A 27,581-nucleotide genomic window follows, 5' to 3' on the forward strand; every position below is an offset into this window, starting at 1 on the left:
GTATATATATATGCCACAAATACAATCCTAGTCAGTAAAACTTTTGCCGCGGTCATTTCTACACCCTTAATGTAATCCAGATTGCTTTAATGTTGAAAAAAATGCAAAATTGCTTCTGACTTCCCCAGGAATGGCTTTGCACTCATAAGCAGTGAGCCTTCTCATTTCAGTCAAGTACCACACGACTTGAATAGTTAATTTTAAAAAGGGCAAGGATACAATATCATTATATAGATTGGGGTTAAAAAGTTATGAGCTTGTATTTTAAATAGTAGAAAATTGCTTCACTGGGTTTTTTTAAGGAAAGGATCACATGTAAAGATGCAAAGATGAAGGTAACTTTGTTTTCCCTCATAATGAATGCAACCCCTAAATGTATGTACTAGTACAATCACAGTATTGTCTTAGGATAAATTTAAGAGTTTAAAGTACTTAATTGAAATTGATAGATTTAGGGTTTTTTCCTGTTATAACTAAATTTCTATTTAGATGTGTTCACTTCATAGAAAATGGCAGCAACCTTTAACAGCATACAAATGCATATTAGATTGCACGTCCTGCTTGCTGAGAAGAAAATAAAGGATACATGCAATATACAGAGGGGAAATGTTGCTTATGATGGGTGGAATAGACAGTAAACAGGAGTAACTGTAGAGTTGCTGCTGTTGGAGGCCCACATGGCTGGAGTTGATGCAGTGTAAAAACAGAAGACCTAAGGTCTTTGAAGTTACTCTCAGCAGGCTGTAAGGACATTTTAAGAATCCCACACACCACTACCTCTTCTTTCAGTGGAAGCAATGTGCCAGGAATGCTTTCAAAAGTTGCTGGGACTATTAGACCCTATCTAATGTCTCAATTTTTACATTCCAGGTAGTTGTCAGCCTTTTTTTAGATGCTGGTTTTTTGAAGCAGCACAATGAATGATACAGAGATTTACATAGCCTCCAAAGTTTACAATTCTTTGTTGTGAGTTATAATGGATATAGATACTTCTACTCTAAAATTGAAACCATTTGTTATAGTATACCTAAACAAATTTATTCATAAGTAACAATACTTTCACTTAAAAAAAAAACCAAACTCACAGCTTCTGATATAGGGAGGTCTAATCAGAGCTTAAAATACATTTTTAGGAATGTTTCCTAGAAGATATAGAAGGGTAATTTTTTCCTTTTTTAATTGAGAAGCTGTAATATAAATATCTATGTAGAAACACATAGAGGTAAGTAGTTTTCAAATTTTGAAGTGTTTTTGAGATCTACCTCACAGAAGTGCATTAGGTCACATACATCTAAGTAAGAATGCAAACAGCAAATGTTAAGATATGAAGATACATGTGCGCTTTCTGAATGCCTTCAAGAAAAAAAGAAAAGCAACTGTATAAGGAAATGGGGGCTGTGTGATTCTCGTGGTGAAGAAATTCGAATTACAGCTGTATAGGAAATTTCAGGCTCAGGCCCTTATTGCTCATAGTTACTGTTTTCCAATTGCTATTCTACAATGAAAAATAGAAAATTTAATACTTTGAAGATTCTTAACCAAACTATTAACATAATTCATTTTCAAAGACGTACCTCCTACAAATCTCTACCAACAATTTTTTTTCCAACCAAAGAGGTACAGCTTCTTCTGAGCTGTAGCAAAGAGTACCATGCAGTCATCTGCCATGCAATTATCTAAACCAAGAATCAAAGACAATATCTGAGTAAGACTAGATGGTGGGAGCAGGAAGATTTTAAAAAGGCAGAATTTTATTGCTGGATGACATTTAACCAAGGGAAATAGTACAGTTATTTATTTTAAAATAGGAAGATTTTAGATAAATATAAAATATAAATAGGAATATTTTTAAAAGGCAGAATTGTATTACTGGATGATATTTAACCAAGGAAAACAGTACAATATGAATTATCTCAGTTTCATTGAGTCTGGCCTAATTGCCATTTGCAACTTGGAAGACAACTTTTCTAACATGACCCTGGGGAACATATGGCTTCTTGTGGGACCTGTGTCCAAGATATGCCAAAATGCTATAACACTAGCCCTTGCAAATACTGCCTGTAGGAGAGGCAATCTATAACACAGCTCTGTATAGAAATGTGGCCATGGCAGCACTAAGATCAGCACAAGCTTGTCCCCCAAATAGTTATGTGAGTCTAGTCAATTTCAAAATTGCTATCAAAATAACAGTAATATCAACACATCAACAAGCTAGCTGAAACTCAACCTCTGTAAGTACACAGAACTAATCACAACATTCATTGCAGAATAAATTTGCTACTGGAAGGAAAACATCACTCCTGACAGGTTGAGATTGTGTTTCCCCAAAGTGCCTTTTGTTCAGTTACTCACTTTGCCTAATTTTAGATAGACTGAACTGACTTCATGCAATTTTCAGCTTTTGTACAAAGTGCTCAAGCCTTCTCCAGCCCTTGGCATAGGCTGAGAGAACGTTCATTTGCTCACTGGGAATTTGTGTGCTTTCTTCTGAAGATGCTGATTATTGCCACACGCAGAATACTCACATAGTTGGATGCACTGAATCTATTCCAGTATATCATACCTTATGATCCTAGCTGATAAACAGGTTCCACTGAAAAAGTACCATGAAAATGCTAAAAGAGAGTGAAGGTGGGATGACCTTCTCAGGCCATGACAGCAGGTGTAGAGAAGCAAAGCTGCATGAATTTCAATTCATTCATGACACTGGAGAGAAAAAAAGTAGCATTAAAAGTACCTGAAGAGACTTCAATTTATGATAAATTAAATTGTTCTATACTAGTATGTTAGGATCTTGCCCTATGTTGCATAGGATGTTGCCCTATGTAACATAACATTACCTTGTTTGTGAGTAATTGCAGTGTGCTAACATAGGTACACTTACCCAAATTTCACATAATTGTAAATCAATAGTCTAATTTTAGTAGGTTTACCCACTTTTCCCATTAGATAAAGTCCTTTATCATCCAGTCTGGAATTATCACCATGGCTCTTCATTTTTTAAATATAAAGGGTAGCTCCTCCCACACAATTTTTGACAGTCTTGTGAAGTTGAATTCACCTAATGCCCAGCCCTTGCTTTCTCAACACCTTACCGCACCAGTTTAGGATGCAGTCAGATTTTATATGACTCTCTAAGGAAAAGAAACATAGAGTTTATATTCATATAGTTTGATTTAAGCTAAGAGCACAACTGCCATTTAATCCACTTCATGTTGAATGATCTAATCCTTTGTGATTTTTGGAGCCAGGTAAAAGTACTGTAAGTATTAGCAAGTTTATATTTTTGGTTTAAAATGCCTGGGCTACTTGAGCTGATGCTGTGCATCTGCCTTGCTTGGGCAGCATTTGTCAATGAAAGACCCTTGTTCTCAACATTTGTGCCCTACATAGTTTGGCAAGTCATTGTATTTGTATCTCTGGAGTATGCTCCAGTTTTCCTAGGCTCTTTTTCTGAATAGAGCATGTACTATCAGGAGAACTATTATTTCTTCATAAACAATGCCCATGTTGATGACTGTCTTGTTTACAAAATTCCCCTGTTTTACAGTCAAGTAGTAAATTATATAAATGTGAAAATAAAATGCTTATTTTAGGGTCTTAAAGATGCACAGCTGAAGATCTTCTTCCTCTCCTAAATGCAAATGCTATTAAAATCACTTTTTCAGCAATTAAAGAGCATTAGGTAGACTTTCAGTTAAGATAAATTTACCTCAAAAATGTATTCATTGCTCTCTTCAAAAGTAAAGCCCCAAAGCAAAATACACATAGTTGCCAGCAGCTTTAGTCAAAACTAAAATTAGCCATGCTGATTAAGTGGATTTTGCATAACCTTAACTATTAATCCCTCATATTGGTCTTCTTTTCTTTGAAAAAATCTTTAAGTACCAATAACCTAAAGGTTTATAGAGTCACTTTTTAATACTACTTAGTTAAGATTTAATCCTTTGTATAGCAGTTAACATTGGCACCATCTTTTAATAGCGCAAGATTTCTAACATGCACTTGCTGAACAAAACAGACATTTTCCATTCCAGGGAAATAATGGCAGTACACATAGAGCAGAAGAACTTTGATTTAAAGAATTAAAAAATGTACTTACAAGAGATAAAATGGAACTAACAGTAAATTAATCTCTCCGTTTTTACCCTTTCCTTAAATAGTACTCTTTTCATGCTTAATTCTTTCCCTTTCCATTTTCTTCAACTCAGCTCCTTATTTTCTAACAGCTAGATTGCCTCCCATCTTACCTGGCTAAGCAAGACATAAATTACATTTTCCAGAAGACCAATAATGAATTTGACTCCAAATCTTTTTTTGAAAGCAACCCCTGTTTTATAGACACTTCTGAAAAGGTAAGTTAGTACTGAGTCCTGGATCATTCTGTTGCTGTCAGAGGGAAATTAAATTACTGCCTTTAAAAGTTAAAATTGTTCCTATTTTCAGAGTAGGTCAAGGAGGAGTGAAGTAAGTTGTTCTTCATAAAGTGGTGTGCCTTTGCAAACTTTGACTCTCCTTTGGGGCTGGTCCTGCTAACAGGGGGTGCTTTCTCTGGAGATTTATCCCACACCTTTTGTTTCAGGTTTGCTCCGGGCTAAGAGTGCAAATATCACTAGCTACCCAAGCTCAGCCAACACCTGGAAGCTCATTAGTTTACCATAACTCCTTTGTGTGCCCCAGCCCTGCCTCAGCATTTCATAGCATTTGCTCATCTGCCTGTTTTTTTACAAAAAGTAATCAACCTTCACATTTTGTAATAATTTGCATTTTCTGATATTTATTTTTTTAGCACCAATAATTTGAAAAGGGTTTGGCAGCACCAGCAATCCTGCTTCCTTCACTTTAGAAATAAACAGAAATCCAAAGAGAAAAAAAAAAAAGAAAAAGCTGTTATGGGTAGCTGGTAATTATAGATCACACTTTTTTTTTGCCAGTCAAACAATTAAAAAATCAATTATAATGAAAATTAATTGAGTAGTAAATATTTTTGCTCTTTTATATTAGCTAAGGTTTTTTTTCATCTGTGTTTGAGCATTAATTCATTAATTGTTTTAAACATCACTTCATCAGCAGTAAACTCAAAGCAGCTGACAGTTGTGTTTTGTTTATATATTTGATCAATACAACCAGCTAAAAACTTTCAGATCATTGATCATGTCAGGTCCTGCTGAGTAATTGGCCAGTAGAGCTGGGTGTTTGGAAACTGATGACTTAGTGGTTCAAAGGTCGTTCCAACTGTAGCTGGCTAAAACAGGCTTTTTTTCTTCTTTGTCTTACTCTTTTGCAGGTGGTCTTCTGGATGATCTGTGATCTCATCTCTAATCTTCATGATACTTTTCCTCTTTTTTAAGATGGATTTTAGGACATATTGTTGTTCCATTGATCACCTTAGACTGCTGTCTGTACTGCATTGTAAAAGTACTAACAATGGTACTCCAAATGGAGATCATAGTGACATTTATAGGGTTTTGAAATGTTCCCTTTCTGTCCTTTTCAGCTATTTATGACTTTATCAAACTTTCACCTTCACAGTTGAAATTTCTCAGATATGATCATTGACCAGAGGTCAGTTTTATCCCAGTTCACTTATTAAGTTTGAGGAAAAAAAAATCATCCAGTTTTGTAATCTTAACATGTAGTAGTTTGCTTTTCCTTACATAAAGGGTTGTGGATTTCTTCTTACAGAGCTTTAAGCAAGACTCATACCTGAAGACTTTGAAATTTGTCTTAGAGAACACTTAGTATAGATATGTTCTTTTCAGTGCTTTTTTATCAATCTGTTCCTATTTGGTAGATTTATACAGATGATGCAAACTGTATTTCTTTTTAATTGGTATGGACCTTATTTAGAAAGAAACAGTTTTAAGAAACAAGTGAAATTATGAAATTGCTAATGTTTGGAAAATTGAATTATTTCCTCCCCTCTTTATGTGGTTCTTGTCTCAGAATAAGTACATGTAAGCATTTATCTCACTAAATGATGCCGTGGCATAGCATAGGAGAAAAACACCCAGGAGAGATTGCACCATGGTCAAGGAATCACAAAGACTCAGTGCCTGCAGAAGTGCCTGTCTGAGCAGAATGAATGAACTCATGGGAGGTTACAAGTATCAAATGCTGTGAGTGGGATAATGGCATTACTCCATAGAATTCCCTGAATTATGGTCAAATAACCAAACATTTTTTTTCCCTTTGCCAGCCTTAAACAAAAATTTCCTTAATTTTCTTTGTGATGAATAACTATGCAAACATATTATTCAAGCTTTAATGATTGTTAAGAGGATAAATTTTAAAGTGCTTTAAGTGGGCAGTGAAAGAGATAAGCCACAACAGAAAAGCATAGCAGTTTTTTGATGCTCTCCAATGGAAAAGCTATTGTTTTCAGATAGGTTTGTCACTTCTGTTAAAATTCTAGTCCCATAGTCAAATACTTATCCATCCTCTTAGTAGATTGTAATCACAACTCTCCTCAAAAGCAGCTATAATTGTCTTTTATAAAATCACCTCTTTCCTTTACAGATTCACAAGAGAAATTTGAATGATAAAAAGGTAATCTTTAATGTCATTACAGTGTTCCTATTTTAGTTGGTTGTGTACAGAACACATGCCTTTAATATTTCCTTCTCCACAGAAGCTGAGATTCTATAGTATTGGCTTTAATAGGCCATCGTTCAACTTTTAAACTTTTAAGATGCAAAGTAAATTTAGTACAGGAAACTTGCTATTGCGAAGTTATGGATGAAAAGATATATTTCAGCATCCACTCAGCAGTACATGCAGGCTGCTGCAGAGAAGGGCAGAGCTGAGATACGTGGGTTTGGGTTTCAGGTCTTGTTTCTGACATTTTAACATTTCAGTTACAAAGCCCCGTTAATGTCAGTTTTTGAAGGAACATACGAGGTTCCAAATGCTGTAGCACATTCTGACAGACATGCTGGCCAGAACAAAACAGAACTGTGTATTTGCTTTCAGGGTATACGTCAATGTGAAAGACAATTAAAGCTAACAAAAAACTTCTAGCTTTCCATTTTTATAGTTATGTATTTTAAAGTAAACATCTATCTGCATGTTTCCTTAGCTTTTCGGAAATGTGCTTGGTGCCAGGTAATCCTGCAGTAGACATGAGAAGGTACAGATAGGTACTGTCCTCTGGAAAGGACATGTGCCTGATGAAAGAGCTAAATGTTTCCTAATCCTGATATTGATCGTTTGTGTGGCCTTTGAGAAAGCATTTCTCTTTTCATTAGGGGCTCTTTTCTCCTGTGTAGTGTCTATCCAGGGACAGGGAAAATTCTGTGCATAACAGCATTATAATCATTATAATCTTTTTGCACTGAATGCTTCCAGTACTGTGGCAGTAAATGATTGGTATGAACATACTTTTTTTTTTTAAATTATTTTTCTTCTTCTTTTTTTTATTTTATTTTAAGGATTCTTTCTCTTTTGGCAGTGTTATTCCCTATGTATTGTTCTCTTTCCATTGTTTCATCTGTGAACACGTTTCATAGATGTTCACATAAAACTGTAAACTCAGCGTATTCAAGGGAAAAAAAACCTGAAAAAGTTTCAACTTCATATCACCTTATTTTTAAAGAGACAACAAACCAGTGCCTAGAAAAATTAATGGCTATAAAGTATTCCAGGGTAATAAACAGGTATAGTGATAAACAGGAGTTATAGTAATCACAAAATCTTCTCTTAAGAAAGTGTCCCCAGCTTGTTCTGTTATGCTGACATTCTCACTGAACTATTGTAGGAGAACAAAAATAGTGTTCATTTTAAACCTTCTCTTTGAATAGCAAAGGTACAATTAAGGCACTAATCCAGCTGGATAACAATTGCAAGCTCTATAACCAATAGCACATGACACAAAGCATGATGAATGATACATATTTTGGATCTGTTCTAAGCATCAATCCAGGGCTGTATTCTGCAGGAAAAATACCAAACCTGCAGCCATTAGAAAACCCTTAGAAATCTTATATATGGCATCAGGACTTGGCTAATCTTGAATAAGAGAAGGAGAGTGAAATAAAAAATCCAAATCCCTTTTGCAATACCTATTAATATCCCATGACATAGTGGAATTCAGCTATTGTGAAAGAAGACTGCAAAAGTACCTTTAAAATATGTCAGTTGCAGTCATATGAAAAAAAAAATTGTTGGACAAAAAACTTTGATAACATTAATGTGTTATTTTCTTCTCATTTCATTCCAGCTCATTAATTTTTTTTTTTTTTTTTTTTTTTTGTAGTGAAAGCTGACTTGATCCTACTGTCAGTGACTAATGGAAAGCTTTTGTTGATTTTGTTTGTAGAGCCTGTCCATGCAGAGTCTAAAATGGAAACCTTTGGGTATCTACTTGTGGAAATGTGATAGAATTTGCATTTTTTATACTGCATCCTGGGGAATTCTCGACAAAGATATTTAAAAGGAGGAAAACAGTGAGTATGGAAAGATGAGGTCTAAAAAAAAATTACTATGACTTTTTTTTTCCCCTTATGTTGAAAACTGAGTTTTAGAACCAAGATATGTTGTCACAATGCAGCATTATGGTATATTTTTTTTTTTTTCAAAAAGATACCCAGGATGCCAAGAAGAAGGAAAAAAAAAAAAAGAGGAATTTTTGAGTTCAGCACAGGATAACCAATATGTGCTGCTTAAGACACTCATCTGGTTATTGAGAAATGCATATTCTAACCTGTCTCAGGCAAAACAAGAACCAGACCCTTGCAAAAAATTCCTTTAAGATGTCTAATAACCATTGCATCTATTCTTTATTGTTTCAGACCACAAGTCTGGCCGCCTTTTTCTTTTCAGTCTCAAATTTATATTAGTGGTATGGAGCAGAGGCATCTAAAGCATGAAATTTCTGCTGAAAGGAAACAATATAGCTTTAGCACTCTAGGCACTGACTGAGGAGTGAATAAGAATTGGGACACCCATGACACATTCTTGTCAGCTTACCTCTCTTGCCATATCTATTAAGCTTTCCTAAATTTGGACCCAGTGCAAGCCTTGGAGAAGAATTACACATTATATAAGCTCAGTGGAGAACTTGTTAATGTTTGGTTGTGTAATCTGCCAAAGATTCTGGCTGCTTTGAGAATGCTTCAGCCCCCATCATCTTTTCATTAAGATTGGACTGCTCCTACAGAGCTGGAGCAGGCTCCATACTAGAATTTGGAGGCCCAACAAAAGTTCCCCTGTCATTCTCCTGCTACTGCCAAAGGCTGTGTTTTAAAAAAATGCAAAAGACAAACCAAAACAAAACTGAGGCTAAGATCATGAGTACAGGCCAGAAACAGAGTATAAAGTAATTGGTAATCAGTAGAGCACAGTCTGCTGGAGAGCTTGGAACTCAACATAAAGTTACTCACTCTTTGGCAAGGAAACAAATAACTGCAACCAACGGCAAGGTCTACATCAGAGGCAACAGCTTTCTGTTGCTACAACTTCTTGCCTTGGCTCAGACTGAGAGGAGAGTGATGTGGGTAGTAGCACCCCCATTGGACAGATTTAAAATACATTTAATAAGCTGCTGTATATATTCTGCCTAATAGTGGTTATTCACAACATCTGCTTTTCAAAAGCTAGAAAATAAAAGGTTGCCTTTGTTCCCCTGTCCCAATCTATGCCATAGATTATGATGTAGTTCTTTTAATTACCTAAACACAATTTTTTCTGCATACCTCCATGGCAATGTGAGGAACCAGAAACATTTCTAAGAGCTCAGTATGGATGTGTGCCAAATATCCACATCCTCAGAGCTCTCTAACTGTTGCCTCCTATGGGATATTGATCACTCAGCAGCCAAAAACTTCCATACGACAACCTTTACTAGTTCTATTCACCAGTTTAGTCTGAAGGGCAATTAAGAGAGAATTAAAGAAGCTTGATCAAAAATAAATTTGCTTACCCATAAACTCCACCTTTTTTGTTGTCTGATTATAAAATTCTGGAGTATTTTGTCAGAAGGGGAAAAATGTGTTTGACTTCATCTATGCTATGTCATAGTTCAGTTTACTCTGTGCCAAACTAAAATATTAGAGAACACATAAAGAGCTTAAATTGAATGAGACACTGTATTTATCCATGTGATTTCTTTATTAAGGAAACAACTTTTGTGATGGTAAAGAGGTCAGTGCTGCTTCATGATGCCTACCGTATCCTTTAATGTTTTTTTAAATTTATGTGTTGAAATTAAGGAATAGAAATTTACGTTAAACAGTTGTGTTGATTTTTTTTCCCCCATTTTATTCTATTAGATTAGCTTCAGAGTCAGGTACATATTTTGTGGTATTTCCAGAATAACATAGTCCTGAGATATCACTGCACATCAAAAATACAGTTTGAAAGACTGTATATATGTGTGTGTATGTATGCATAAAACTCAAGTTGTTTGAAAAATAACCCGTGTTTGCTGAATTTCAAATAGGTATTTGAATTAATTTGTCAAATTAAAGTGCTGTTGTACATCTCCTTTTCCAGGTGCAGGCCATAGTGCTCACTACTATTTTGCAGGATGAAAAGGAGTACAATGGATAGTATTTCTTGCAAAAGGAAAAAATATTTACAGGATAATGGGGAAGCACAAATCTTTTGGAATGTAATATCAACTACTGTCTCTCATAGTGTGCTGCCATTTAATAGTAGATGGTTCTATATTGCTGATACAGGGAAGTGAATTTTATGTAAATGCACTAATATAATGGCATTTCTTAATCCTGACTGGTGGAAGAAGCTTTTCAAGCATATTTGCTAAAGTCATAGTCAATGTCATTAGTCATAGTCAGTGACTTGAGAAACAGAATTTCTGGAAGAAAAAGAAAATGAAAGATACAGTTTCAGTGCTGTATAAACTAGTTGCACTATTTCAAGCTAATTCTGAAAACAAATAGTGGGACTCAGCAGGACTTTGTGCATATGAAATAATTTTCTTTTGTCAATATATCCCCAATATAAAATTGGTCTGGGCAGAATCCTTTCCTGGTTTATTCTATAATTGTGTTAAAATAACTAAAAACTATTAAAAAACCCCAAAAACAAATAAACAAAAAACCCTCACAACAACGCAAACCATGAAAGAAAAAAAAAAGGCAGTAAAATTGTTAAGAAATTTTAGGTTATTAGTGCTTTGCTGAGAAAATCTGCATATAAATGAAAAAAAAGTGTTTCTGTTATAATTCAGTTTTAAAACAGGTGTATCTGATGGTGTTGTTTTTTGCTATTTTGTAGTGATATGGATGTTGCTTGAAGCATTTCCCTTAGTATCAGCATGTGTAGTGTCTCTTCAAATATATTCTCTGGTGCCTGGTACCTGCACCAGCTTTTCAGGCTTTCCACCATGTTGCAGCACCAATATTTATTCAGCCATGTAGTCTCACCAGTGTCAGTTTTCTTTCAAATTTGTTTGGCTCTGGTTAGTGATCTCCACAGATATTGTGCCTGTAAGTATTCAAACATCTCAGCAATATTTTTACCCCCTGCCGTGTGATGTGATGTCAGCCCACATCTTGTTGATGGCATGTGGGGTCAGAAGAAATTAAAAACATTCCTGTGCTAGGAAATATGTAAGTTGTGAATGTTAGAATGGGAGAATAATATAGACATCATGTATATATGCTTTCAGCAATAAAAACCAAGTAATATGACAAGTTTCTAAGGGTAAATATGATTTACCTGTTAAGAAGGGAGACATTTCAGAAACAGCGAAACAAAAGCATTTTCAAATCAGCTAAATTTGACTTCTTGTTTTAAGCACTTAAATTATGTTCCAGAGGATAGGTTGCTGGGATTTCAAAGTTTACCTAGTGTAAAAAATGAGGCATACTGATTTTAAAGCAGAACTAAGTATGTCCAGTGATGATTGTATGTACATGGTTTTGAAGATTTAGCTGTGTAGCAAAATAGCCTACAGATTCATGGCATAAACAGGGAAATTGTGCCACTTTCAAGCATGTGTAAGACTTTGCCATCTATTTCAAAAAATCTTAACAAGTTTAGCTAAAATCATTCAGATGTCTCTTTATGACCAGTTGCAGCCAAACTGATAAGTTGCAGCAGATATTTTCCTGGCAAAATAATTTTAAGCATGTTTGCCAGTCAGTAGCTCTGCAAATATCTTGAAATTCTAGTTTCTGGAAAATTTAGACAGCTCTCCCTGAAACACCAGTGAAAGGGTGCTGTCTCAGAGTACATTCAACAAGGGACCTGAGGGCCTGCCTATACTTCTGGTACTTTTTGTCTTGTTTTTCATGTATCTATCTCTTCCATTTTTAAAATCCTGATATTTTTGCATGATGGCTCATTGTTTTTAAGTTTGTTCACCTAAGAGATGAATGATCCAGAAGTATGGAACAGCAGGACTTGCCAAGATATAAATGAATAGAGCATGGCTTTACATGAAAGGGCTTTTGCCAGGTTTTCTACTGAAGTGTGCAAATTTAAAGCTGTGGATCAGCGCCCTGCTCTGTGCACCCAGTGTTGTGTCACAATGCAGTGACAGTGACAAACTCCTGAGCAGACAAGCCCACTTTAAAATGCTGTATGAAGGCACTCAGCAATAAAGAACAATTGCCTTCAACATCCAAGAACTATCAAGGACTTCTGAAGACTGATGACCAATATGGAATATCACTTTACAAACTTACTATATATCCTAATGCTGTTGCCATGCTGAATTGCTGAGACTTTTTCTGGTTCAGGGAGTGATGTAACACTAGTTTGGCCCTCCACTATAGTTTCTGTAGCATTATTCCCAGCAAGATTAATTTGTGTGAGCTCCCCAAATGCAGCTAACTTGCTCACAACTAGCTTTAGGTCTCCAAGATATTGTGCCCATATATCTGGCATTGGAAAGCTCATAGCAGCTGGCAATCCATTGGCAGTTTCCTCAGGAATATCAAAAAATTCAAGCTGCATGATTCAATTACCAGAAGCAGTGGGAGAATATTTTATTTCTTCAGTCTTGGGCTTTTTTATGTTTTTTTAGCCAGCGGCTCACTGTTATGTCATTCACTTTATGGAGGACAACACTGTTATATGAATGGCTAACTTTTAAGTTTTCTTCCAGGAAAAAGTTCCATAGCTGTAAAATCTGTAACCATCTGACTGATTGTCTGTTTTTCCAGTGCCCATGCTGTAGACAAAAGAGAACTGATGGTTGTAGAGCTCCTTAAAGCTGAGTCATTATTTATTTTCTTATTCTTTAATAGTTTTGCCCAAATTTCACGGTTTATATCTACTGCTCAGTTACAGATTCCTGCCTAGTTTTCCTGATGTTCTTAATTTTAAATCTCTTCCAGCATTACAGCTCTCCAGATTTTTACCTGTTACCATCTGTTGATTTTTTTACCAAAATATTATTCATCTGTTTTCTAAATGGAATCTCATTGCAATATTCTGCTGGTGTTTCTAATCTTCCCAAGAACCCTTGAATTATTTCTCTATTTTCAGCAGTGTGCTCAGCTCCTCCTTGTTTAATAGATCTGCAGATTTCATTAATGTACCATTTACTCCCTCTTCCAGCTCATTATTGAAGCTATTAAATGTGATCAGAAGTAATACTAATCTTTGTGTACTGCACTAAATGCCTCCCTTCAAAGTTATTGTTTATCATTACCCTTCATTGTTTGTCATCACCCTTCATTTCAGTCAATATGATAGTTCATTTCCAATTTGATTTAAGTTTGGGAACAGAATTTTGACACATTGGTGATGGGAGAAGAAAGGCTAATCAACAATCCAGGAGAGGCTTCTAATTAAGGCTGAATTTAAAGAATCAAAGCTATGAGTTCTCTACTGCAGCAACAGTGTAAGACAGTATGGTGTCTCCATAACTTAATTGAGAACACCTTGCTAGAGCCCAGTGCTAAAATATCTTAAAGAATACAGTATATGGCTAAAAGTCAGACATATAACAGTATATCTTCTGCTCTCTATTCATTAATTTTGTATTACTATTTAAAAAATCAAAATTGTCTGGCAGACTTCAAAGTATTTCAGTAAATTTGTTTCTCAATAGCTGCTCTATTATGTTGCCAGAGAGAGAAGCTAAATTTATGAGTGGCAATTACAAAGAGAACTCACAGAAGATATAAACTTCTATCTTTGGCTGTTTCAGAGACATAGATTCTTGCTTCCAAAGAAGGTATATCTTTCTACTGGTCCATGCATTGTAAAATATCTCACATTTTGTAAAGTTAGTTGCTAACCTGTATTATCAGGGCTGATTACTCCTGCTTTTTATTGACTTGAAAAAGATATCTTTGTCCAAATACATTTGGATGCTGCTTGTTTTTTCTTATGTATACTTGGCTTGAGCTCATTTGGTTACATATGTGCCAGTGCAAATGTAAAGGCCTTAAATGTAGTCTGGAAAAAATAGTGCCTTTAGATAGAGTTTAATAGTTCTCTTTAAGTTTTATAGCTATATGGATTGAAAAAAAAAGCATGGGACAATGAAATACTGAAATTCATATTGGGGCCAGATTATTTGTTAGATGTAGGGAAAATTATCAGAGTAAGAAGGTGAGTGCATCCTAGAAGCCATGCAGAGAGTCTAATGAAGATGTAATTTCAAGTCATACCACTGCAGTAAGGAGTGGCTTATGAATCCAGAAATACAGCTAGAAATGGGATCACAAATGTGGAATCAGGGTTGCCAGAAATGTTTCATCTTAGTTGCTATCAGTGCATCTTCTCTGAATTTTGAAGCCCTGCATCTTCCGGAATCTGCCTACTTACCTGACATAAGCTGGTATCTCATTACTGTGAATCTGTCTTAACCTCTGAGGCAAATTTTGTTCACTCTCCCCCAGACTGCTTATGGAATATTTTTCTCCTACTCAATCTCTCTCAAAACCCATTCTCTGTTGATTCCTGACACGGAATCAGCAGTGACACTTTTTTAGCCTTGTTTTTATGCTTAAGCATTTTTAGAAAACTTTTTATTGGATTTTTATTGTTACTATATCCTGTCTGCCCCTCTCCCCCTATTATTGAGTTACATTTTTATTATATCTCCTGTGAAATTGAATTGTGTTATTCTCAGGGAAAAAATTTAATGTCACTTACATTTTCAAAGGTGCCTACCAGTAACATTTAATGATGTAAAAAATAAGCATTATTACTCTGGTCCATTAATACTTCTTAATCATAATTTAAGGTGGCCCTGGTGAGTTTTATTGGCAGCTGTCCTTGTCTTGCAGATGAAAGCCTGAGTATGCAGCATCAACAAGAGTACATTGGCTAGTTCATTTTATCACATTTTGATCACCTTTATAATACACATGGAGGATATGCATGTTTGCCCAGACTGTGTGTCGGCATTTGTTTTGGGAAAAAATTAATATGTTGTGACTCATTTTTCCCCTTTGTTCCTTTGTATTCAAGGGGCTTTTACCTTTCCTATGAAAGACACTTGAGGAAATATATGCCTGCTGTGAAAGCCCAAATTATTTTGTATTGCATCTACACTGTCTGGTTCTGCAATATTCGTTTTGGAATTAAATCAGCTTCCCTGTGCCTCTACAAAGGAATTTATTTTTTTTCTAAAAAGTTGATTCTTTTATTGTGTGTATTCTTGGCAAAAGTATGTGCATTGACTGCATTAGTGGCTTTCCTATGCATGGTAAGGTTTCTTATTTTCATTATCAAAGAAAATGTCAGTTGCCTGAGTAATGCTTTGCAGAAGTAGGTCCTCGCCCAGAAAGATCTCAGAGTCAAGAGAGTTAAGTGGAGTAAAGAAGAAGAATAGTGGTGATATATTACAGCAGTCCCATATGTGCTGATACTGACCTCAGCAAAAGCAGTGTGGGTGTATTGTTACAATAAATGGGGGGAAAGCACCAGTAAGTTAAAAAAAAAAAAGAAAAAAAATTTCAGTAGTGCCATCTAGTGTGCCAGGTGTTGCAGTTTCTTGGAGAGGGACAGTAAACTACTTTCAACCCATCCCACTTGTTACCTGACTCTCCTCCTGCTGCTGCTCCCTTTTCAGTCTGCTGACAGGAGAGCAGTAACAGCATTGACAGAAGGTAGAGGAAGAGACCTGAGGGCTGTTTTGCAGATGCTGATTCTGGCACACATGCCATAAGGTTGTCATTGCTGCTCTAAAAAAATGAGCATCCACGGGGTTTTAAAGAAGGAGAACAGTAGCTGTTCTGTCTGTACTCCCATACAAATCTTGCTCGTCTACTCATTGGTTTCCACTGCAAAACATGTAATGGTTAAAATATCCTTTTTCAGCTACTTCAGGCACAATTTCTTGGTATTGGAAGAGAAAAAAAAAATTTTGATGTGAGAAAAGAAGGGCTGCTGGTTTTTGACACTTACTGGTGGAAATTATTTTTTGCCTGGTGGCTAAAGGAATTGTATTGAATAGAGGGTCTGCAAAGGTCTCTGTATGGGGAGGTGAGAGGCAAGTGAAGGGAAAGAGGGATCTGTTTTGCATATTAATTCTTGTATTAGGAGGAGCCCTTTTACCGTGACCACCCTAGTCTTTTCCACTGCTGCCTTTTCCACTTTTACTGGTAGCTGACTGAACCTCTCCACTTTAATCCCAAGATATGCAAAGTGCATGGTTTACCCTTCAGTGTGTGAAGCTGCACAGGGTTTATTTTTGTCTTCCATATAGAATCTGCTTGTAACAAGTGGAAGAGTGATCAAGCCAGGGAGTGTTGTCTGCAAACGAAACCAACATCTCCACAGCACACATAATGCTGTGTATTCACCTGTCCTCTGCAGCCAGTGCTGGAGGATATTGCTTTTCCAGTTGGATTTGCTTGGGGTGCAGCTACAGCAGCATATCAAATTGAAGATGTCAATTTTTAGCTATCAGTGTTAAAAAGTTTTAAGTGAACAAAAAGTCTGGACCCAGGAAGGAGAGTGTTTGATCTTTGCCTTGTTATGTAGACACTACTTCTGATGCAAATCTATGTAGCACTTCTGTTTAAACACTTCTGACTTGAGGAGTAAGGAGAAGGTAAAAGATGTTTCATATCTCAGAAATATGGTTAGGTAATGGAAATGAAGCTAGTTATCAGGAGGAGAGGGGTGGGGAGAGGAGGAAGCAGTTGTAAGTAATTTTTTCATCTGCTTATTGCATATATCATTTCTCTACAGCTAGTTCAAGTGGATTGCTATTGGCTATTTTGAAACTGGGTGGGAGAACTGCCTCATCAGACATTGGTACTCACAAGAAGTCTTTATTAGGAACTCATCTCCAAAGATTATGAAAACCAATGAACTGAGAGGTTAACATTTGGACTTGTGGGGGCTATCCCCCAGGGACGTGTGTCGTGTTCCCAGCTGAATAGAGGGACTGCTGAAAGGATTTGCCCAGCACAATATGAAAATATATTGCAGATTAGGAAATGTAAACACATAAACACAGGGACGCTTAGAGCCATAACCCCTCCAAACCTTATCCTTTCATAAATCTGTCTTTATAAACCTTCAAAATACATACAGACCTGATTTTCTCATAGTATACCCTGCAGCATACAGACACTTAAGTCTCATTGATTTCAGTACCTAAATGGGAGTTGTAGATCCTAAATTGTCTTTGAGGATGTAGCCTTTAGTTCTTGGTTATTGCTGAAATTGAGAGTACTTGCCCATGCTCAGTACCTTTTAACGAGCTCAGTTCACCTAATAGACTGCACAGCTCGCAGTTCCCAGGGAATCAATATTCTGGGCCAGATTCTAACTCGAGTCCTGCAATGCACATAGCTCTTCTAACTAATTTTTAAAATGTGAATTGTGTGTGCATTATAATTTCCTGCCTTTTGAGTGGCTAGATGTGGAACTTTAATGTTCTCTTAATGTATTTTTAATGAACTTTCTTAAGGTTTTTGAGTGGGGAAAACATAAAAAAAAAATCTATAATATGGTCTAGACACTATTCAAATGGCCCTTTTCCTGCAGAAGTAAGAAACTCAAGAGGGAATTCCTTCTCCTGAAAGCTTCAGAGGCTGTGCAGCTTCCGACTTAGAGGCAGAATGATTGAAGCAATAGTTCTTGTAGAGTCCAAACTCAGTTGCTGTGCATATCACAAGATACACAGTGGAAGAGGCACAAGCTGACGGGGTACTTTATTTTTTGCTGTCAGCTATGTATTTATGCACAGCACAACCTTCTCCACTCTGTATATTTCAAAGCGCTAAAAAATCATACCAATTGTACTCTGCATGCTCAAAGTGCAGATTTCAAAGGTTCATGACTCAGTCAAATCAAAATCAATTTGCACCAGAACATTCAAAAGCACTTCTTCTTACTGAGGGCCATTTCTATGCTAAATTCTAACTCTCTGCTTGATTTTTTTTCTTTTTTTTTTCTTTTTTGGGGGGAAAAGTTACAAAAAAAATCTTGTAATGGTAAAAGTGGTTTTCTTCACTTCTTTCATATGCCAAATAATGGAACTGCATTAATTCAAATAAAATTACACTTTTTGGTCAGAGACCAGGTCAAGAAATTTTCACTCCCAAAGGTTAAAGGACAGCTGAATTAGAGGAAAAGTGACTTGGAAAAGTACATGAAAACTTATATACGCTTATCAGTAATATTCCTGCTTTAGGAGCTTCACAAGTTGGAAAACCATTGCATTTCTTCCTGTTGTAATAATTGCAGAGTATGGGAAACATGTTTCATAATCATTTAGATTATTCATTTGATGGCATGTCATGTGCTGATTTGGTATCCAATTCACATATTTTGAGTGTAAAATCAGTTCCTCATTACTGTTCTTTCCTGGCCCCAGAGCTTACTAAAACTCCAGTTATGCCTACACTATGGAGTGCTGTGTAGAGTGGAAGTTTCTGAGCAAGCTTGGAGATGCAAGCTTGGTTCATTGAAGCGGAGCAGAGCTCTCTGCAAACTAATTGTGGCTCAGCAGGACGTGCTAGTGTATCTAGAGGTTTCTGTTGCCTGGGCTGGATTCCTTCCTACACTCTGTCAGGTGGCTCAGATGCAGGGAGCTGCACAGAGCAGTCTCTTTGAACAGGGTCAGGGATGCTTGAAAGCGTCTCTGCTTGCTCCAGCCCCGTCAGGGCTTTACAGTGGCTAATGACCACCGGAGCAGTACTGTTAGTCTCTGCTAGAAATATCAAATGCTTCTCCTCCTCCCTTCCACTACCTTTGCTGGAGGAAGGCTGACAAAAAAAGAGGGATCATTCAGCCTCTGCTCTAGATGAGGATTCTTAACCGAAGGTGTGTTAACTGCCTGTTTATGGCAGCTTTTTCTTCCCTTCATTCCAGCCCCACTGAAAAAAGAGCGTTATCGAATCAATATGGTGCAGGAAGCCTGCTCTTAAAGGCTTCAAAACTCTAGGTACCATCAAAGAATTACTGTTACTTGTTATTTTCTGCATTTCTCTCAGATGACTGTTTATTTCAGCAGTCGTTTGAAATTTGAAGCAGGATATAGAAAATTTGTAGTAATGTATTTTTCTGAGGAGCATAGAGACAGAGCACCAAGTCTATCATAAAATCTGAGATTAAGAAAAACTCAAACGGTCTGGATCTGAAATTTGACCTACTTTGAAGGTTGTCCCATGTAAAATTTAATTTACTGACCAACCAAATGTAGATGTATGGGTGTTCGTGTGCTGCAATAAAATTCTGTAAAGACCATGAAATGTGACAATGATCTTTGAAAAGCTAGGTTATAGAAGTGATATTACAGATTTTAGTAATGCTTTAAATTAAGTGTCTTCAATATGCTTAACCTTGCATTAAACTTAGATTTAATAAGACAGATGTATATTAAGTACTGAATATACTTAAGGGAGCAATCTTGCATTGGCAAGGGATGGACTCAATGACCTCCTAATAGTTCTTCTCCATCTCTAATTTCGATGATACTAATTGATTATTAAAACACTTTTATTGAGGATTGATATGTAGCTATTATATAGTTATTAATCTTATAACCCAACTGATATTTAATTTATACATAATTTTAACACACAATGTCATTTTAGTTTTTAAAGAATAACCCTGAAACAGTGCATTCACTGGGACTCTGAAAAATCTTGGTGGTAAATGAGGTTGGCCATTTTGAGGTTAATTGCAATTTAATGATTAAATCACACTTCACAGGGGTTTACAGAGGAAAGTAAGTTTACAGATCTCTCCACAAAAAAAAAGTAATGTTTGCCGCAGCTATAGCATGGCTCAGGAAAGACAAAGAAATTTCTAATGAAGAGAGGTGCATTCATTAAATTAAATATTATATATTTTTAGATCTCAGACAACAGCTAAATTTTGAATGTTTTAATGGTAATCTGTGTATCTCAATTTTAGAATTGTGAAGAAATATCCTAAAACTCTGAAAGTTTGGGGAAAATGGTGCAGTGCTTTTGAACATTCAAAATTAATTTCTTTGAATGTCTGGCTAAACAAAAAGCTGAAGTTTTTTAGAGCTGTGTTATTAATTCAGCTTGTATATGCCTAGGGCCATGGCTCATAATGGCATTCCTTTCTTTTTAACAAACTGTCAAGATTTTCAAAGGACATCCTGAAAGCCATAAGTGCCTATTTGTTGGATGTATTTCTCATACCCTAAAGGCTTTCTTTGATATGGACTGATCTTTTACATTTATGGATGGAAGTTGCATTAGAAAATGCCCTTTGTGAAAACCTGTAATATCTCAAGAGTGGCAAACATCTGATTTTTGGCTAAGGAAGTCTGAAGAGTGTTAGAAGTCTGAATGTTTTTTTAAAACATAATTTTCAAATAATTAGCAGCAAGGAAAAAATGAATAAATGCAAAACCTAATGCAAATGTATATTAATGCTTGAAAGTTCCTAGTTACTTTTAAATAATATAAGGAGTGGGTAGAGAATACTTCTCAATTTGCCCATGGGATTTGCACCTACTTTGTGATAAATTATTTACTTGCAACATATGTCTTTTGATGTCAAAAGTGTAATGCCCAAGTTTTGTTCTTCAAGCAGAAGGCTGGAATGCAGATGGAAAGGGCCCTAATGTCTGGGACATATTCACTCATCAGGGAGGAGATCGAGTTTTCAAGAACCAGACTGGTGATGTAGCTTGTGGCAGCTACACTCTGTGGGAGGAAGATTTGAAATGTATCAAACAGCTTGGATTGACTCATTATTGCTTTTCTCTTTCCTGGTCACGTCTGTTACCTGATGGGACGACAGGTTTCATCAACCAGAAAGGCAATTGTTTCTTAAAAATAGAAGGTTGCAGCTTTAATTCAAGGTTATTGCTGCAGTCTGGCATAATTAATCCAGTATGCTCTTCTGCAGTGTAGCTTTGAAATTGCAACTTTTTTTCAGAGTAATTATAGGATGATTTTTTATAGGTTTGCAACAACTTACTAATTAATATTCTAGATCCCCTCGGATAGCACAATCTTTTGGGATAGGATTATTATTATGTTTCCTATGTATCTTTTTGCTTACTCCAGTTTTTTTAATTGTAACTCTAAATCATTTTGCTTCATCAGAATGTTTATACTTACTGGGATCCTAGCCATGAGAATATTTTTGGATGGCTTACAATAGACAAGTTATCTCATTTGGCAAGTGCATTTAGATAGCTTATCAGTATACTCCAATGTGCTGAACTTCACATTGACTATTTTGCATTAAGGGACACACTTTTCCCAGACATTTTTCTTTAGCGTATTAGAGAGGATTCTACAGACTGATAGGAAGTATGCTTAATTCTCTGGCAAACAGAGGCTCTGAAAAGATGAGTTTTCACAGTCTCAGCAGGCAGTGGGTAAAGGGATACAGCACACAAATAAACTGATCAGATTGCTAGAAGTCAGATAAAAAATTTGTTCCACTTCTGATTAATTTATTTTAATTCCATCGGTGTGGACTGAGGGAGAGCTTAAGGTCACTCACTAAGAAAAGACAGGAAAGGGCAGTTGTGCCTACAAAACAGAGGGAATGGAAAGAAGAAGAAATAAAGAGAATTGTGAAGAATAAAAGCAACTGAAGCTGAACCAGAAACAATGGGAGAATCAAAGAAGCTGGCTGAGATTTCTTGTATGCTGGGAGGATAATGTTCCAAGGAGAAAAAAAGAAAAGTATATTTGAATGAACTTCTGAATCTCAATTCTGCTTCCTACTCTTCTGCATCTCGGTTCAACCAAGAAGATATAAATCTTTATACTTCTAGGGCAGTATTTGCCTTGGCAATTCCTTTCTTCTGGTTTGAAGACTGCAAAGATGGAAGGCTACAAAGGATAAGATTTAGAAAATACTCTTCAGGTTATCCTTATCTATACTAGGGTGGTACCAGCAGAAGCAATCTTCTTCTGTAGAATTTTGGTCATGTAGAGCCTGGCTGTTCAGTAGACAGCAGCCTATCTTCTGCATCCTGCAGATCAAGGTTTTCACCAGAGAGTGGAGGAGCCTTTGTTTCAAGATTTCAGAAAAGAGGGGCTGGTAAATCTGCTGTAAGCAGACCAACCAGCCATTTTTCCCTGTAGAGCATGCCAGATACGTGTGCCAGTATTCCAGAGAGGCTTGAATTGAAGCTTTTTCTTTGCCACCAAAATTTACAATACATGGCCCACTTTCACTGGCACAGCTTGTCTTTCCCTCAGAATGCTTTTTGTGGTGTGTTGAATTTAAATTTGGCTGAGTAGTTGTGGTTTCTTTCCTGTACTGATATTCCTTCAGCTGGGACTGCAGGCACTGTAAAACCTCAGCAAGCTGCTTACTGAATGGGCTTTGTTATTTAGTTGTCAGAGTGGGAGATAGCAAGCAGACATTCTGAATGCACTTGGTAAGGAAAGCTAACATTTTGACAAAACTCAGCTGTAATTTCAGAAAATGTTCACTTGATCCCCAGTATAAACAGTTGCCTGATTAATATTATGAACTTTACATTTAACGAAAGGGCATTGGCAGAACTCCAAGTAGGCCAACTTTCATTAGGCAGGAGTTCACTTCTCCTGTGCAGTGATCTGTTGAAGCAATTGTAACTGCATAGCATGGAAAGGCCATCATCTTCTATATAAACATTTTTGCAAAGAGCATGTGAAGAATTAGAAAGCTTAAAGCAATGTCCTTTCAAATAAAATCATTCACACCAACTGATTCACTACCAATTTCACACCTAAGATGTAGGACATTTGAAAACCTTTAAAACCATTCTGTTTCTGGAGGCAGGGTCTTTTAAAGCAGTGATGTTGTAGATGTATTGTTCCTAAGATGTGTCAGGCTTTAGCTTAAAGCTTACACCAAGTTTTTAAAGTATTTTCGTACAATTTTTTTTACCCTAGAAGGTACCCTGAGAAGAACAAGTGAGCTGCTAAACATTAGGTGTCAGTGCAGAAGAAGACAGAAGTTGTAGGCAAGGGGATATTGAGTCTGTGAGAATTTGATGTTTTGATTCAGTTCAGCATGAAGGTAGGGAATCAGAATGGGGAGAGAAGATGATAGAAAGGAGAAAAGGACTGTCCTTCACTTTCTACTGACAAGCTGCTCCTTAATATCTGTAACCCCAAAAATTTTGGGTTTTCTCCACAATAACCTTACATACACACTTCCTCAGAAGAATGTTTTCTTCTGTATTTCTGCTTCTACCTGACTCACAGATACATCCAGACAAACTAAGTCAGCCTATTCTGGAAGGTATGAGACAACCTGGAAATTTGACTTGACATTCACATTTTTCAGGCACGCAGTTCTATTTCTCTTCATTTTCTAACAAAAGACATAAATCTTTTCCAATATAGGTGTTTAATTGAGATGTTAAAAATAAAATATAGGTAGTTGCACTTAGATGTTATAAATGGTACTGTATAATTTATAATCTGAAAATTAGGATGAGAAATGCTGGTGTTTTCTACATAGGGGTTGAATATGAGAGGACAGGATCCAGTAGCAGCAAAGGAGCTCTTTTTTCCCAGTTTGAGCTTATATAGTAAACCTTGTAGTCTCATCAGCAAAGACCTAACACACACCCAGTCCCTCTGAAGACAAATAGAACCCCATTTGAAAGCTGGAGAATCAAGATGTATTTGCTGCTAATTGCTATTGCAAAATGCAAGAATTTGCTTTTCAAAATTAAATTCTAGTATATTCCTTTCTCTTTTGCATGGCTGTATTCTCAGGCACAGGCACGTATCTCCTCTGAATTTAATGAGTTTTTCTGGTGCTGCATTCAGAAGGAAAAGCAAACTACATGTGAGATTTATTGTGAATTACTTTGTAAACAATCTTATTGAGTCTTGCTGTGCTAAGGGATGTGTATGCACCTGTTTGTTTAGAGGAAGTCACTGTCTAAATCAGGGGTTCATAATTGATTGCTGCAGTAAATGTTGTCTTAAAAAAGCTATTTGGCAGGAATCCCTAAGATCAGTCATTTGAAGTTGGGTTAAGTTGAAGTCTAATACTGTCCTTTTAAGAAGAAGATAGTATGGCATTCTGTGCTGGCATTTTCAAACATCAATACACAGTAAGCTGAACCTGAAAATACCAAGGAATATATAATAGAAGCATAGAACAAATTTCCTGCTTTGGATTAAACAAAATCTCTGGTTCAGAAACTGTTAAGACTAATGATCTAAGCCACACATAACCTCCTAAGCATACCTTTTATTAACCTTTGCAATTTAGTTTTCCTCCTTCTAATTTTTGCTGTCTTCTACTTCTGTAGACATTTCCCAGTTCTATGTTTCATTACAGCAAGGCCTTGGGGTAGATATTTCACATGCATCTATGTGTTATTAAGGATATGTGCTAGTCTAAAACCCACAAAAATTTTATGAAATTGAGGTTTCTGAGGTTATTAAACACTTTGGTATATTTAGCCCAAGTCTCTGAAGCAAAGACTGCCTGATTTCTACATTCCACCAGCATGAGAGACCTATTCCTGTCTGGAGCCTCTTAGCTTAACAAATAATAATTCAAGGCCACTGTTGGCCTTTTCCAATTACTGCAGTAAACCAGATAGTTCAAGTAAAAGAGCAAGCTAATTGATACTCTTTGAACCAGAGCTTATGATGTGTATTTCAATATCTAGTGTATTCAGAAGGTTTAAAAGCAATACAGTTGTGTTTGCATGTAAGCAAAATTAAAAATGCCTATTTGAGAGCTTTAAGTGTCCTGATATTTAAACTTACAATGACCTCTCAGCAGTGTAAAAATCGTCCTTTAAGAAACATATTCATGTCAGCCACTGCTAAATCTGTACAGAAGGTAAATTCCTTTTAAGCCTCTGGAAATACATCACCAGTACTGGCCAGCTTTAACAACACATCCAGGAAATTAAAGCTGATCTCTGTCTTAGCAAGAGGGGACAAGAAAGGTTAGAAGTCGTGAGCTTTTAGAGAGGTGAGCTAATTCCTTCTTGCAGTTCGAAGGACTGAGCAGTCTGCAGCTCTGGCAGGGTAAAGGGTTACAGATGGTTTCTCGGATAGGCTATTGTCAAGCCATTCAGGCTGGTGGCTGAAGAGACCAGTGCCTCGAACTCCATCTAAAATCTCATAGAACCCAATGAAAAGCCTTAAATATAATATAGATCTAATGAGTGAAATGTTGAATTCACACCATTGCAAAATGTTGAATACGCTGACAGTGTCTTTGTCCTGATGCTGGCACAGTGATGGAGAAGGGAACATTCTGGAGGAAATAGATAATCCAGCTAACCAAGTTCAAAACATAAAAGATCAGCTCAGTTACCTTGCTGAGTGTGGCACTGAAGTTTTTAACAGACACAGTTCTCAAGGAGAAAAATGCGTTCATTAGAACAAATCTACCTGGAAGGCTCTCAAGCGTCAGGCTTCTTCCAACACGCTTGTATCTTGCACATGCAGTCTGGCTGCCATTCAGGCATTTAAATGAAAGGATTATATTTTCATGTGACCAGCACCCATCAGAATGATGTTTTTCCTGGGGAGTTGCTGTCCACTGATCTATTTTGAAAATTTGCATCCTCATTTCATTTTATGTGCCTGGATGGAAGATTTTGTGTGCTGAGCATTTTTGCCAACTCTGGGGTCTTGTAACAGTAGTCAGCATGCACTTGAGAGAAAATATTTGCATCTCATAATAGAGAAAATGTGCAGTGAGGTTGCTTCAAGTGTTAAAATGTAACAAAATTATTATTAACTCTTCCTTAAATATTTTCAGGAGTCAATTCTTACTGCAAAACCATTAGGGACCTGGGAAATGGCATCCTGCTCCCTGTATCAGTTTGGTTTGCCTTAATCCTTAAAAAACAGAGGTGACTGGAAATCTGAAAGTATCATTGACACCATTGATATTCATGTAAATTGTTGCTTTGTAAAATTTGGAGATTGAGTGATCATTACTAATGGGGGCCTTATGTTGCTTTAGATGGTTGTTTAAAAGGTATAGCCCCAGTATTGGTACCAGAGCTTACAAGGCAGTTTTAATGTGTAAAAACTACTGCTAAGCCCTGATGCAGTTGTGGTTACATTTGGAGAAAACATTACGGATTTGTGTCTGTAGCTCAGATTGACAGAACCTCTATGAATTCTGCAGAAGACTTTTTTGGAGCCCATCTGGATGGCATAAGACATTGTACAAGATATAAATAAACAAGTCACCTTGGGATTTGTAATTTAATTTTTTTTCCTGCTGGCTATAAAGAGTAGGAGCCTTAGTGTTTTCCTATTACCTTTTTATTTGATATCTATTTTACTATTTGAAGTGACACACCAATGTTATATCATCTTTTGAACTCCAGAAATTATCTTTCTGATGCTAGCAGTAAGGCTTTCCTGGCATACATCTACTCCTGGCAAGGAGATGTGTGGTGACTGCCAGTACCAAGGGTTAAGGAGCAGTGACAATAAGCAGATGCTAATGCAGGAAAGATATTTTAGTCTTCTCATTAAAATAAGTCATTTCACTGTCTTCATGGGTATTTGCACAGTTTTGCTTTTCCATTGTTAGTCATAAAAGGTCACTTCATGGAAAATTAAGTTAATAGGGTCAGTGCAATTTGATGAAAACTAGTTTTAGTTTGTAGCTTAGAAAAGATAGAGGGTAATGCATCTGATTTTATGGCTTTCTTACATCTGTTCTGAATAAAACTTTTCTCTCTCTTGTTCTAGGATACATATAATAACCCTATAATTTACATCACTGAGAATGGGTTTTTACAAAGTGACCCTGCTCTACTTGATGCCAGTCAGCGATGGGAGGATTTCAGACTGATTTTAAAGAAAGTTTTAAAATTCAACATTTTAAATGATGAAAGATCAGTTGTGCAAACCTAATATAATTTTACTGTGTGCTTATTTGCATGCAGCAATGACCAATGCTTCTTGAAGCTAAAACTTATGTAAAGCAGAGTAAAGTGGTGTAGAAAAAATGTTTAGCTGAAAGGAAAACAAGTAGTTTTAATCTTGGTGTGGAAGCAAAAGAAAAGGTGCTCCATATATACATTGTTCCTAAACTTATTTTGTAAGGTAAAGTTCTTCACTGAGCAGAGCAACCACGTTAAAAAGTGCTTATCATTAATGCTTCTTATTGTGCAGGATGTAAAGTTGAGTGCACATAAAAATCTGACCATTGCATCTCATTATATCCTTACAGAATACAACATCCCACACACAGTG

At 36.4% G+C, this 27,581-nt stretch overlaps 1 protein-coding gene across 1 annotated transcript; it reads left to right on the forward strand.

Moving 5' to 3' along the window:
• Positions 1-329: 329 nt before the first annotated feature.
• Positions 330-27,239, forward strand: LOC311152689 (uncharacterized protein; the record flags this gene model as incomplete). The annotated part of the gene is made up of 5 exons (XM_084203994.1): positions 330-335; positions 16,747-16,819; positions 20,959-21,186; positions 25,016-25,191; positions 27,075-27,239. 5 exons carry the CDS (start codon positions 330-332, stop codon positions 27,237-27,239), a joined length of 648 nt encoding a protein of 215 aa, XP_084060120.1.
• Positions 27,240-27,581: the final 342 nt, after the last annotated feature.

The sequence above is a fragment of the Fringilla coelebs genome (assembly GCF_963513975.1).
Source record: "Fringilla coelebs genome assembly, chromosome: 4".
In the NCBI taxonomy this organism is placed as follows: Eukaryota; Metazoa; Chordata; class Aves; order Passeriformes; family Fringillidae; genus Fringilla; species Fringilla coelebs.